The sequence below is a fragment of the Kryptolebias marmoratus genome, linkage group LG8 (assembly GCF_001649575.2).
Source record: "Kryptolebias marmoratus isolate JLee-2015 linkage group LG8, ASM164957v2, whole genome shotgun sequence".
Taxonomy (NCBI): domain Eukaryota; kingdom Metazoa; phylum Chordata; class Actinopteri; order Cyprinodontiformes; family Rivulidae; genus Kryptolebias; species Kryptolebias marmoratus.
Window position 1 is genome coordinate 3,831,886 of NC_051437.1, and position 13,879 is coordinate 3,845,764.

General features: G+C 37.0%; 1 protein-coding gene across 8 annotated transcripts in view; it reads left to right on the forward strand.

The window, feature by feature from the left end:
* Nucleotides 1-13,145, forward strand: part of tpd52l2b (tpd52 like 2b) — an 87,187-nt gene extending 74,042 nt beyond the window's left edge. For 3 of the 8 annotated variants that reach the window (XM_037977112.1, XM_037977108.1, XM_037977110.1), the window contains 3 exons: nucleotides 3,040-3,084; nucleotides 7,978-8,026; nucleotides 8,185-13,145. In XM_037977112.1, coding sequence (XP_037833040.1) covers nucleotides 3,040-3,084; nucleotides 7,978-8,026; nucleotides 8,185-8,271 — 181 coding nt within the window. In that variant the 3' untranslated portion in view covers nucleotides 8,272-13,145. The remainder of the gene's footprint in view (nucleotides 1-3,039; nucleotides 3,085-7,977; nucleotides 8,027-8,184) is intronic. The other 5 variants (XM_037977109.1, XM_037977111.1, XM_037977114.1 and 2 more) reach the window with 2 other exon arrangements.
* Nucleotides 13,146-13,879: the final 734 nt, after the last annotated feature.

The window sequence follows — 13,879 nt, forward strand, 5'->3', positions numbered from 1 at the left end:
ATGAAGCCAGTAGGACCACATCATCTGCAAAAAGCAGAGATGCGATCCTAAGGCCACCAAAACGGATCCCCTCAACATCTCGGCTGCGCCTAGAAATTCTGTCCATTAATGTTATGAACAGAATCGGTGACAAAGGGCAACCTTGGCGGAGTCCAACTCTCACTGGAAACGAGTCCGACTTACTGCCGGCAATGCGGACCAAGCTCTGACACCGGTCATAAAGGGACCTAACAGCCCGTATCAAAGGGCCTGGTACCCCATACTCCCGGAGCACCCCCCACAAGATTCCCCGAGAGACACGGTCAAACGCCTTCTCCAAGTCCACAAAACACATGTAGACTGGTTGGGCGAACTCCCATGCACCCTCAAGGACCCTGCTAAGAGTATAGCATATTCCCATATTCTTCAAGGCTAGCGTATTATTATAAGACTATCTTTCAGTTTTAATTTATATGCCAGTTTAAAGTTAACTTTGAAAGATTTCTATGAAATGTAGTCAAGACACAAGAATTAAAAGTTTTTTTATTCTTCTTTTTTCATAGTTGTAGAAAAAAATATTTTCAGTGAATAAGATATGCAATCAATTTAAATTTTAGTTGATTTTTGAGCATTTTAAAATAGTTGCAATAGTTGTCCTTCTTTGCAAAGCCAAATGTTTTCTGTACTAAATTACAGCTTAGTTCTCAGACCACATTTAAGTAGAACTATTTATTTCCTTTTGTTTGGATGGAAATTACAAGTTATGCATTTTCAAAGCCAAAGTACTGCTCAGAGAACACAAGAGACCAGTAATCTCTGCTGAACAAAGTAATGTGTAAAAAGCTTTTTAATAACCACCAAATTCACTTAATGACAGTAAAGGTTAAGTCAATGGTGGAAATGAATCAGAACTGTATGGAGTGGGATAACTGTCAAAAGATGTATGCATGATTCTAACATTCGTATTTGTATGTCAAAAAACTTCTTGCACAAAAATCTTGACTGTCATGTACTTGAGTCTGAGAAATTGTGCAGATTAGGATTGTTTTTATGAGTATGAATCTAAAAGCTGTGAGTTCAAAGTCTTGTGAATACAACTCTAATTTCTATGACTACAAACTCTTCCCTTCTGTGTGGACATGAATTCAAGTTTGTGGGTACGAGTAAAAAAGTGTTGAAATGACATCACAGGACGAAGCAATTGATCCGCAATTACCCCAAACACAGCATGCACCAAATTCAAAGATGAAATATAATATATTGCAAAAAGAAACAAGAAGTAAGAGTGTACAGATTAAGTTAGGAAAAAGAACATAAGGAACATTACATAAAAATATTTTGATCCACATTTTATATTTCATCTTTGAATTTGGTGCATGCTGTGTTTGGGGTAATCGCGGATCGATGACTCCGCCCTGTGACGTCATTTCAACACTTTTCTACTCGTACACAAACTTGATTTCGTGTCCACACAGAAGGGAAGAGTTTGTAGTCGTAGAAATTAGATTTGTATTCACAAGACTTTGGACTCACAGCTTTTAGATTCATACTCATAAAAACAATCCAAATCTGCGCAATTTCTCAGACTCATGTACATGACAGTTTAGTTTTTTGTACAAGAAGGTTTTTGACATACAAATACGAATGTTAGAATCATGCACACTTTTTTTAACAGTCATCCCACTCCATAGAGAACTGCACATGACAAGAATTGCCGTGATTGTCTCTAAACCTGAGCTGTATCTATTTCTAATCCTGGCTATTTTGGTTCCTACCAATGAAAATCTGAACAGCTTCACCTATGTCACCTCCTCCTCCTGTCATTTTGTTAGAGCCACAGTCTCCAAACCAAACATCACACATCACAATATTTGTTTTTATACATCCCAGTGTGTACGTGGAACATGGCGTAAGCAACTTTTTTGTCTGTATGCACTGTTCATGCATAAGAACACAGGTACCTAAACTCATCCACCTTTAGTATCTATGCTCCTTGCAGCTTTACTGTTACACCTGTCTCTCCATCTCCTTCACACACATGAATTCTGTCTTCCGTCTTCTGACTTGCATTCCTCTTCCCTCTAGAGCATATCTCCACCTTTCCAGGCTCTCCTCTCCTTGTTCTCACTACAGATCACAGCGTTGTGTGTCACATAATTACAGTATTTGATCAAATATCGGGGTGCATAGTACAAGTACATTGCTGGTCCCATGTGCACTCCTGCAGGCTTGGACACAAGTGGCAATTCAGTCTGGAAAGGAGTCATACAGTCATTGTATTCTTTCATGTAGCAAGACAGCTCACAGGTGTTGGAATCTTTCCTTGAGCTCTGGCAAATCATCACTGGGTCAAAGTTGTCATCCAAGCTGATCCCTTACAATGTGGGTAGGATTGGTCCTCTCCCCTTTACAGGATGAAACGGGGTGTTCTAAACCAGTTCAGTACCTGTGTCTGGATGGCAGGTGCAGATATCATGGGGGTCTGTAATTCCTGCTGCACAATTTATCCTTGATGTGGTCTGTCTTGGGTGACTGTAACTGTAATACTGCAGTAACCAACGAGTGTTCGTGCCCTCACATACCCAATGCTTTTGACATTAAGCCACTGAGACATCTGTACATCCCACATACCAGTTTCACAATACAACCATCTAAACTCATTCAAACCCACATTGTGCCCCCTGTCAAATTCCATCAAGTTCTGGTAAGGCTGTTTCATGTGTCTGCAAGCCATCATTTGTGTCTGCCAACCTGTTTTGACTGTAAGATATAAGATATAAGATAACTGTAAGGTTCTCCAACTACCTGATAACACTTACTCCACTTGCAATGCTAACACTTATGTCCTTTGGTGCCAGTTCTACACATACATGTTTTTTGCAAACCACATTATTTACATACACATTACTAGTCTACATGCGGACAAAATTATGTCCAAATTGAACTATTCATCCTGGATGTTTAACTTTTTTATATTAATGAGTGTATTTTATTGTTTCTCACTTTTTGTTTGGCTTTTAACACTTGCACTTCTTTCTCCTCTCTTTAATGCCTACAAAGTAGCAACTATTCCATTCGTCACTCTATAAGTATGCCCGCCATGAGGTAAAGTAACACTAATATACTCACTGTACTCTTTGTGCTGTTTCTGTTTTTTGATTGTTTTTAGAGGCTTGCATTTATTCTGATGCTGTTTTTTTAAATATATAAGTGAACATTACACAAATTAGAGTGGACAAAATATTATATTATTACATTTTACACGTTTATTTTCAAATGTAGAACATGTCAGTTGTTATAGTGTTTTTTGTGATATGATGAAATTTTGCCATTTGCTTCAGAATTTTATCTTTTAGAAGTTCAGTTTTGTTTTCTTGATTTTTCATAAGCTGTCATCTTTTCTATTCTGTACTGAGTCACTTCCTTTTGGTAGCTTTCCTTGATGTGGTTGTATCATTTGATTAACACATTATTCTTCTTTGAATTTGCAAAATATAGAATAGATATAAAATATAGAAACAAACAAAAAAGCACAGAGGCACTAATCATGGCAGCACAAGAACAGGCCCTCAGCACAAGAGCGTTAGAGGTTGGGGTCTATCATACCAGGCACGACCCTAGAGGCAGTATGTGCAAAGATGCCCCTGAGACAGTCCAGCACATAATAACAGAATGTAAGATGCAGGCAGGCGAAGCGTACATGGAACACCATAATCAAGTGACTGGAATAGTGTACAGGAACATCTGTATCGAGTAGTTACAGTTCAGTTTAAAACATTATCTGACACAAACAACGCATATCAATTATTTTTTAACAAAAATTAAGCTAAAAGGCAGAAATATTGTGTGACAAAGTTGACCTTGAAGCGTCCGTAGAAAAAAGAGGTAAAGTAACAAATTCACAACTATTCAGCTGGCAGCCCAGAGGCCACATCTGGTCTGTGGATGAGCTCATCTTGGCTCATTGATAAATTAATTTAAAATACAACTAGATTTTAAAACATAAGTTAAATTTACAATAATGGTTGAATGTCCAACCCCTAAGCTGTTAGCTTTCAGGAACTGTGGCCCCATAAGCAATTTAGTTAAATAGCCCTGTGCTAATCAAAGGATTAGTTAATTCGTCATCAGTAACTGCAAGCGCCTCTGTAAAAGCAGAAATGTTGGCACTTTGCTGTTCTGGAGCCTTATACTATAGGTGTGTGTTAACAAATGCCAAGGAGGAAAGATATCAGCAATGACCTTAAGGGAGTAGCTCACTGGGCTGACTTTTGAAGATTAATTGAAGACTCAAAATTGTAAGAAAACAGGTCAATTTTCAGTTTCACTGAATCCTTAGGTTTTGCGACCAGAGAGCCGTGCATCTTTGTACCCATCTTTCAGTCTCCCCTGCAATTTGATTTATTCTGCTTAAGTATTCTTTAGAAATGAAGACAGGTGGATTTGGACCAGTTGTGTTTTATTTATTTATTTATGTATTTTTCAAATAATTATTTATCATCAGTGTGGTTTGAGACCTGGACATGTTTTCTGTCGGAGGAAAGCTACACTAAAGATGTCAAAATCCAGCTTTAGTGCTCTTGAGTTAGGTTGGAGACACCCATGATAATTCCATTCATTTCAGTATATTTATATAGCACGAAGTCACAACAAAAGTCATCTCAGGGCACTGTACAAAAAAACTTATGTACATTATAAAAAGCCAATTAGTAAAAATTATCTTACTAAGGAAGCCAGCAGATTGCGTTGAATGTGTACTTCGTTTTTCTCTCCCATCCTTAGCAACACATTGGTAACAGAAAAACACAAAATAGAAAAACTCAATTTTAACAGGAAGAAACCTCCAGCAAAACCAGGCTCAGGATGAGTAGCCATCTGCTTTGACCAGCTAGGGTTTGAGAGGACAGGAAAGAGACAAACACAGAATGATTAGTCCGGGTGTAGATTTTATTGGAAGATTGACAAAGAAAAACAAATGCTAATGATATTAAAAAAATAACTACAGTAGAGCAAGTAAGACTGCAGCATCATGGTGAAATGTGGTCAGTTTGTCCCCCAGCAGTTTAAGCCTATAGCAGCAGAACTAGGGGATAGTTCAGGAAACCCAAGCCAACCCTAACTATAGGATTTATCAAAAAGGAAAGTCTTAAGCCTAGTCTTAACGGTAGACACGTGTTAGCCTCATGGACAGAAACTGGAGGTTGGTTCCACAAGAGAGAAGCCTGAAAACCCTGCCTCCCATTTTACTTTAAGAAACTCTAGGAACCTAGTAACCAAGTAAACCTGCAGTCTGGTTTGGAAAATATGGAGCAATAAGATCTTATATAACATGGAGCTTGTTTTTTGAGAGCTTTGTATGTTAGAAGTAAGATTTTAAATTCTATTCTGAATTTGACAGGGAGCCAAAGGAGAGAAGCTAAGACTGCAGAAATATGAACTCTCCTTCTAATGCTCCCTAGAACTGTGGCAGCAGTATTTTGGATCAACTGAAGCCTTTAAAGAGTTTTTTGGATACCCAAATAATAAAGAATTGCAATAGTCCAGCCTAGATGTGATAAATGCATGGACCAGTTTTTCTGCAACATTTTGAGACAACATGTTTCTAATTTTAGTGATATTACATAGGTGGAGAAAAGCAATCCTAGTAACATGTTTAATGTGGGGGTTAAAAGATGTATCCTGATCAAAAATAACACCAAGGCTCTTTACATTAAAACTAGAGGCCAATTTAATGCCATCCAGAAGATGTGAAAGGCTGCAAAGTTGGTTCCTAAGATGCTCAGGTCCAAAGACCACAATCTCTGTCTTGTCTGAGTTTAAAAGCAAAAAATTAAGAGTCATCCAGGTTTTTGTGTTTTTAAGAGATGTTTGTAATTAGATATTAATTAGGGGAAATACCTCTTTGAACAGTCTGATTGGGATGGGATCCAGCAGGGATGTTGATGGTTTGGATGTTGATGGAAGCTGTTTTTTTGACAGTTCAGAAAGCTCAACAGGACAAAAACAGTCCAAACACAAATCAGGTTCTAGTGACACTTCAAAAGCTGCCTTATCTGACAGGGAATCAGAGGTAATAGTAGGAAGGATGGTGTGAATTTTCTCTCTAATTGAAATAATTTTATTTATAAAGAATCTTATGAAGTCATCACTATTTAAAGTTATAGGAATACATGGCTCAACAGAGAGGACTTTTCATTAGTCTTGCTACAGTACTAAACAGAAACCTTGGGTTGTTCTTATTATGTTCTATTAAAGATAAATAATATACAGCTCTAGCTCCACAAAGGGCTTTCATGTATGTTAGAAGGCTACATATTCAAGTTAAATAAAATTCTTTCATGTTAGTGGAGCCCCATTTTCTTTCCAACTTTCTAGATGCCTGTTTTGAAGTGCACAACTCTGAATTAACCCATGGAACCAGCTTCCTCTGACTGATCCCTTTCGTTTTCAGAGAAGGAATTTTATCAAGTAATGTTTGCATTGAAGTTGTAATATTATCAATAAGATCATCTAAGCTGCTGCCCTCTGTTGCATTACTCTGCAACAAGGAGAAACATAATAATGGAAGAGATTCTTTAAATTTGGTCACAGCGTTTCCTGATAAACATCTGTTGTAATGAAATTTACTCTCAGTGGCTGAGTAGTCAGTCAGTGTGAACTCAAAGGTTATTAAAAATGACACTGACACTGTTTCAATGGGGTTTGGTTGGGTAAAAAAGGAGAAATAGCAGAGAGGTGTGTAAAACTACAACTCTGCTTCCTGGACTGGACCCTGGTTTGTCAATTATTAACTATCAAAATCAGCCAAATTCCTAGAAAGAAGAGCTGTTCCATCCAAAGTGAGATGGATGCCATATCTCCGCCTCAGACCAGGTTTTCCCCAAAATGCACTCCAATTATCTATGTAGTCCACATTGTTTTTAGAACACATGTCATGTCATGTCAACACATGAACATATGTCATTGCTGGTCAGGTTGGGGAGGGTACCAGAGAAAATTACAGAGTCCAGCATAGTTTTTGCAAAGTTACACACGGAAGCAACATTAATTTTAGTGACCTCTGATTCGTGTAAACAGGTGTCATTACTGCTGACTTGAATAACCATCTTACTGTATTTAACTTAAGCCTTAGTCAGCAGTTTCAGGGAGGATTCAGTGTTGCACGGTCTGGCCCCCGGAATGCATTTGACTATGGTCAATGGAGTCCCTAGTGCCAGACTATGGAGCTGCCAGTTACCGGGGTCTGCTTCTCAGCGGGTATGTCGCGTATGAAAAAAATCAGTTTGAAACAGGAACAGGTCAGTGGTGAGCTGTGGCTTAGCCTTAGCACTATGCTTCCTCCGAACAGTCTGGGGTCCTGGCTGCTTGGTGTCTGCTTCTAAAGGACCGCTAATGGGAGCTACTCTGTGGCTCTGCGCTGCCTAAAGGGACCTGGCTAGCTTATGGCTTTTTACTAGCAGGTAGCCTAACTTCCAATTCAGACAACCTCTCCTCCAAAGCTTCTATACAACGACACTGAGTATTTTGAGATAAAATTTCTTGCAACATTTTAAAAAAGTTTAGAATTCAATCAACACGACTCCCTCACAACGCCGTTCATCAACTGGTCTCCAGCCATCACAGTCCAGTGAGATACTGGCTTTAGATAGGCAACTGTTTCTGCCTATCAATCTGAGAAGGGGTAAAGATAGCCCCAAACCATGGCTATATTCACTTGGTAAAAAAGAAAAAAATCCCAGGGTTCTGATTTTTTCTTAAAATTCTGAGTTTTAAAATTATTACATTCAACAAGTTTTATTTTTTTCCCCCACATTTAATTTTGTTAGTCTGATGTATCTATTGAAATTCTAGGTTGGAAGGCAACAAAATGAAAAGATTATCAGGAGAGTTAAATACTTTTGCAACCCACTGTAATCCTGGTTTACAGTTGAGCTTTTTTAGGTCATTTTAATAAAAATGAAACCTTGTAACAAAACTGGTTTTATTTTTGTTGCACAGAAACTCTCCAACCTTCAAGTCCTTTGAGGATAAAATGGGAAACCTGAAGGTGAGTATTGGTGAACAGTCTATGGACTTGTGGTGGGGTTGGGGGGAGGTGTTGTTTTTTTTGTTGTTTGTTTGTTTGTAATCACAGAATGAGAAATTAGAAAATTCTGACATATTGTACCACCACTTATAATCCTTTCCCCCTATCCTCTTCTTCAGTATAAGGTTGTCGGCCCCAGAGGGAATGGAGAGGCTGTTGGCTCCCCCACTGACACCACCCCCACTCAGGAGAACCCACCATTCTGAACATACCTCATTCCCACCTTGCTGCCATCCTTGCCATGACCTTTGACTGTACTATTACCACCTCATAGCCCAGACCTCCCCCACCTCTCTTTACTTCTAAGATCTCTAAACGCTTCAGTCAGAGGTTGAAGACTCAACTTGGCAGACCTGTCACTGCTGATCCCACAGCTTTGGTTCTTTTTCTAAAACTAATGTTTAAACCACCTGGGAATACTCACATCCTCTTGTTAATCCAGACACCCCACCTCAGACATCTTGTTGAAAAAGAAATTACCTGAAAGGTTTGAAATGTGTGGTCCTTAAGGTGATTGTGTCATGTTGTTTCAAATTGTATTAAACCACCAATGTGATACTTTTGATGGAGGGGGATTCTCAAGGTCTAAGCAATATTCTGGTTAATCTTTGTCCTTTTTTTTCTGTCTTCTACCTAAACGATTCTTCCACACTATCAGCTCGTACCAGTGTTATATTACCTCCACTGTTTTCTTATATTTCAGAAGTCAGTACACTTTATTGGCCAAGTATGTACATACATACATGGAATTTGTTGTTGGTAGATGGTAACACTCCCTATTTACAAACATTTTACAACACACACAGTGGGGTAAATAAGTATTTGATACACTGCTGATTTTGCAAATTTTCCCACCTACAAAGAATGGAGAGGTCCGTATTTTTATCGTAGGTGCACTCAATTGTGAGAGACAGAATCTTAATCTCTAAAATCCAGAAAATCTCATTGTATGATTAAATAATTAATTTGTTTTTTTTTTTCATGAAATAAGTATTTCATCATCTACCAACAAGAATTCTGTCTCTCACAGATCTGTTAGTTTTCCTTTAAGAAGCTCTCCTATTTGCACTCATTACTTGTATTAACTGGACCTGAACTTGAACTGAATAAAACCTATCTGTATAAAAGACACCTGTCCACACACTCAATCAATCACACTTCAACCTCTCCACCATGGCCAAGACGAAAGAGCTGTCTAAGTACACAAGGGACAAAATTGTAGACCTGTACAAGGCTGGGATGGGCTACAGGACAATAGGCAAGCAGCTTGGTGAGAAGGCAAGAACTGGTGGCGCAATTATTTGAAAATGGAAAAAACACAAGATCATTATCAATGTTCCTTGGTCTGGGGCTCCATGCAAGATCTCGCCTTGTGGAGTAAGGATGATTCTGACAAAGGTCAGGAATCAGCCCAGAACTACACGGAGGACCTGGTCAATGACCTGAAGAGAAGTCTCAAAGAGGACCACTAATAACACACTACACCGTCATGGTTTATGCAATAAAATGCAAATTAATTATTTAATTAATTAATTATTTAATTAATTTAATTTAATTTAATTTAATTATTTAAAAATCATACAATGTGATTTTTATGGATTTTCTGGATTTTTTCTTAGATTCTGCCTACCACAGGTGAAGTGTACCTACAATAAAAATTACAGACCTCTCCATTCTTTGGAAGTGGAAAAAACATTCAAAATCAGCAGTGTATCAAATACTTATTTTCCCCACTGTGTGTGTGAGTGTATATGCCAGATTTTAATAAAAAACTATAAAAGCAGCATGATTAATAAAATTACACATATATATATAATGGAAATAAAAAATGCTAAATAATATGAACAGTGAAAAAGGTCCAACAACAAAAAGTAAACAAAGATCATTTCCAGCAAAAGATCAGTTTGCTTCAGAGTTTCAAAGGTTAGTTTGACTCAGAACATCTACTCATCTACTCCTAAAAGCAGATCTCATCTCAGCTGTACCACAGCGGTACCTCACCACTAAAACACCCCAAAAACTGTAAAAATGTGCAACCATTTTGTATTACAAAATATTTTCACAGCTTTGCATAATGTTTTTACATAATTTTTATCAATATATTGAAAAATGAATATCGTCATCAATGCCGCCACATGGTAGTAATCAGGGTCTGCGGGGTTAAAAAGGCAGGATAAGGCTGAAGTAGCAAACCCTATGGGTCTGAATTTGTGTCTGAAAGTATGTGGTCTGAAACTGAACAGATTCGTTGAGCTGAAGTTACTTTGAACCAATGCTGACACAACACTAATCAACTTGAGGTAAGAAGGAATACAGTCCAGGCTGGTTTCATTTTACGAATTGGGGTCATATTTGAGACAAACTCAAATTATGAGCGTTTTAAAGACAGATGCTTTAAACCCACTCCAACTGTTTCTGAGCCCAGGTTTGGCTGCTGGTTTATATTGTGTTAGCAATGTGTGACATGATTCTTTGCTGTGTACACTACCTGCTGCATGTCGCCGATACTTTCAGCCCGACTCATTTTAAGTGTTTCACTTGATTTAGCTTGTAGAAAGGGAAATACAACTTCTCCTGTTTGTTGTTTAGTTTAACTGAAGGAGTTGGCATGAAGATGTCTGAAGGGTCACATATGTGATGGAAAAGTTGCCAAAGCTCAAACTTTGCCAACAATCGTCTCAATGCAAACATTGTCAGTACTGTTAACACTTTAAATATTTTTATGACACAAAGCCACTGTGTGAGGCTAAACTAACTAACTTTTAAATGTTATTTTAAAGTGTGTTTCTGTGTGAAAGTTAAAAATTAAAATTTTACCTTTTATAGATAATTTCTTAAATGACTTCAGTTTGGAAAAATAGAGGACTGTTGAATTAACAAAAAGTTCAAATGCAGCTAAGACCAAAGTGGATCGCTGTCATCTTAAAATGGGTCCGATCGTTAAAATTTCATAGTGGAATATGTAAACTCAATTATTTAAACTTTTACACTACATTACAATTCACAATAAATTGGTGTGTCAGAAAAAAATATTTCATAATATTTATATTTCATAAAATTCTTGCAGGAACTGCCTCAGACTGTACCAGAGGTGTTATCCTTTGCTGCTGGAGAATAAAGCCAGAACCTCACTGAGCTGTGTGTGTTAGAGAATCAAAATTGTGGGACAAAAGACAAATTTTCAGTGGTAGTTTCTCACTGAAACTGTCACTACTTGGTACTCACTTAGTGTTTGCGACCAGCAAACACTGTGTGGCTGTGTGCAGCCAGTTTCTGAAAATTATGGCCTGTTTTTGTGTGTACAACTTGCAAACTGTATTTTTCACTGTGCACATTTTTTTTACCAACCTCCGCAACTGCCTCCACATTTATGATTTTATCTTCTAGAGTACACATTAGAAATGAATACGGGCAGATTTCGACCAGTTTTTTTTTTCATAGTTATTATTTATCATTGCCAAATGTTTGGACCAGGACATGTTTTCTGTCTGAGGAGAGCTCCCTGTAAAATTTAGCTCTAGTGCTCCTAAGACAGTTTGGAGATGCCCCTGACAAAATTGAGACAGTACAAGATGCACGCCATGACTCCGCAACTATTTTGAGAGAAAAATTTGTTGCACAAATTTCCTTTTAAAAATGTTCAAAACTAAAGTGACAGGACTGTGAGCATCTGGAACTCAAGCGAGGAAGCCCAGTGAGATACTGCTTTAACAGTAGAATTCCACATTAACTGACCGTATACGGAAAAACTGACAGCAGTGTAAGAGTTGTTTTGCATAAACTGCTGTAACTGGAGCTGTTAAAAATTGGCGGCAATCCACTTTGGTCTTAGCTGTGTTCAGACTAGCCATTAGCTTGTCAGTCCTGTCAAAATGAAATTCTTGTTTCTCCAAACTGAGGCAGTTAAAAGAGTAATGTACAACAGGTAAGATTTTATTAATTTCTTCAGAACTGATGTTTTTTGTTGTTGGTTTTTTTCCCCACTTTTCTTTCTAATAAGAAAAACTACACTTTTTATGGTTTTGTTTTTGTTGATTTTTTTTATTCTGTCAGTCTAATATTAGTAAAAATTTCCAACAAAAATGACTACTTCTGAATATTCTCCAGCAACTCTTATTTTTAGATTCTTTTTTTTTTAGACCTAAATTTTGTGTCAACATCTCTTGCATTGCCAAAAAGCAAAACCATATAGTTCTTAGCTACACAGTGACCTACTGTGTCCTCGCTTAGCTTGATTACACTGTCTCCAGTTTTAGAAGTGCTTTATCCAAGCATTGGGAGATAGAATCACTATTTTAACAAATGCATTTTTGTAAATCTGTATTTACTCATAAATATGATGAAAAACAGAGCTTTTAAAGTTTTATATCAAAATTTAACTTAAGAAATTAAAATGCATCTAAGTGTAACACATAAACCTGCTGCAGTGTCTCATATCTCAAATGTATTTTCTTGTTTTGTATGGATTTGTGTTTTTAATTTGATAACTTCCTGTTTCCTTTCAACTTTCTTCTGTTTGCAGAGGTGAATGTTGGGAGGATTTCTATGATGTGTCCAAATATTCTGCCAAGTTGGCAACATTTAAATATTTGTAACAGAATCAGATTGTGAATGACTAATAATCTCACTGCGTCTGGAAAAGTTGATTCACACCACAAGAAGCAAAAATCTTGACTTATTTATTTCACAATTGGGTTCCAAAATAATTGTGCATTTCTTCCACATAGTGAAGGGATTCTACTAGCTGCTGATTTGGTAGTAAGACTTGATACCAATGAAAATTCTTACATTTAAAACTTCAATAACTTGTGAAGATTGGTGTTTGTTGCATTGTAGCTGTCACCTGTCAGGAGCATTTTTTGCAGATCAACAGCTGTACAAGAATGTCTTTTATTTGGAGTGTCAGTGAGAAATGCAGTACATGATAAGTGTGTGCAGAGGAAAGTTGAATCATTTTGGGGTCCTAGGCTTGTGGATTATCAACCAGGATCAGATTTGGATTCTTCACAAATATTTTTGTTGTATGTGTTTGGATATCAATAAAGCATTCCTTTAAATAAAAATATAGGTTTACATTTAAGAGTGGTTCTCCTTTTGAAATAAATATTGAAGACATACGTTATAAACTATTTGGACTTCAGTGCTAAATTCAGCAGGGCAGAAATGATTTCCCAATAAATCTATTTGTTTTTTTCTTTAAATTCAGACGTTTTCTTCCGTTGAATGAATTATAGGCTGAAAAGCATACTTTGATTTTTAAATGAAGGCCACTTCAAAAACATTTGTCCATAAATAAAATTACAGACTCTTTCGAACTTGTATCTTTTACAGTATTTTTAAATAAAATAGTACTTTGAATATAGTTGGAAGGAAGTAAACTTAAACTGAAGTGAACTGATGAGGACAGTCTACTGACAATGAGATGGGTATTAAAACATTTACAGTAACCAGTACAATATTTCAACTGAAGAAGGCTCAAAATCTTTGATGATGTGAACTGATTTATAAGAATTGTAAGAGCCTTTGTGAAGTTTCTGCACATGAAAAAGAAGTGGATTAATACAATTGAACTCTCTCCATCTAAAAACTGGCCTTAGTGCCATTATGAATATCTTAATTTCAACCTTTAAAATTCACATTTTGATTCAGATCAATCAATCAAATCAATCAAATTTTATTTGTATAGCACATTTCAGCAGCAAGGCATTTCAAGGTGCTTTACATAATTAAAAAACAAAATAAAAACAGCATGTGACAATGAATAAACAGTAAGAAAGAGACAAACATCAAAAACCCGCACTCTAACCCTAATTT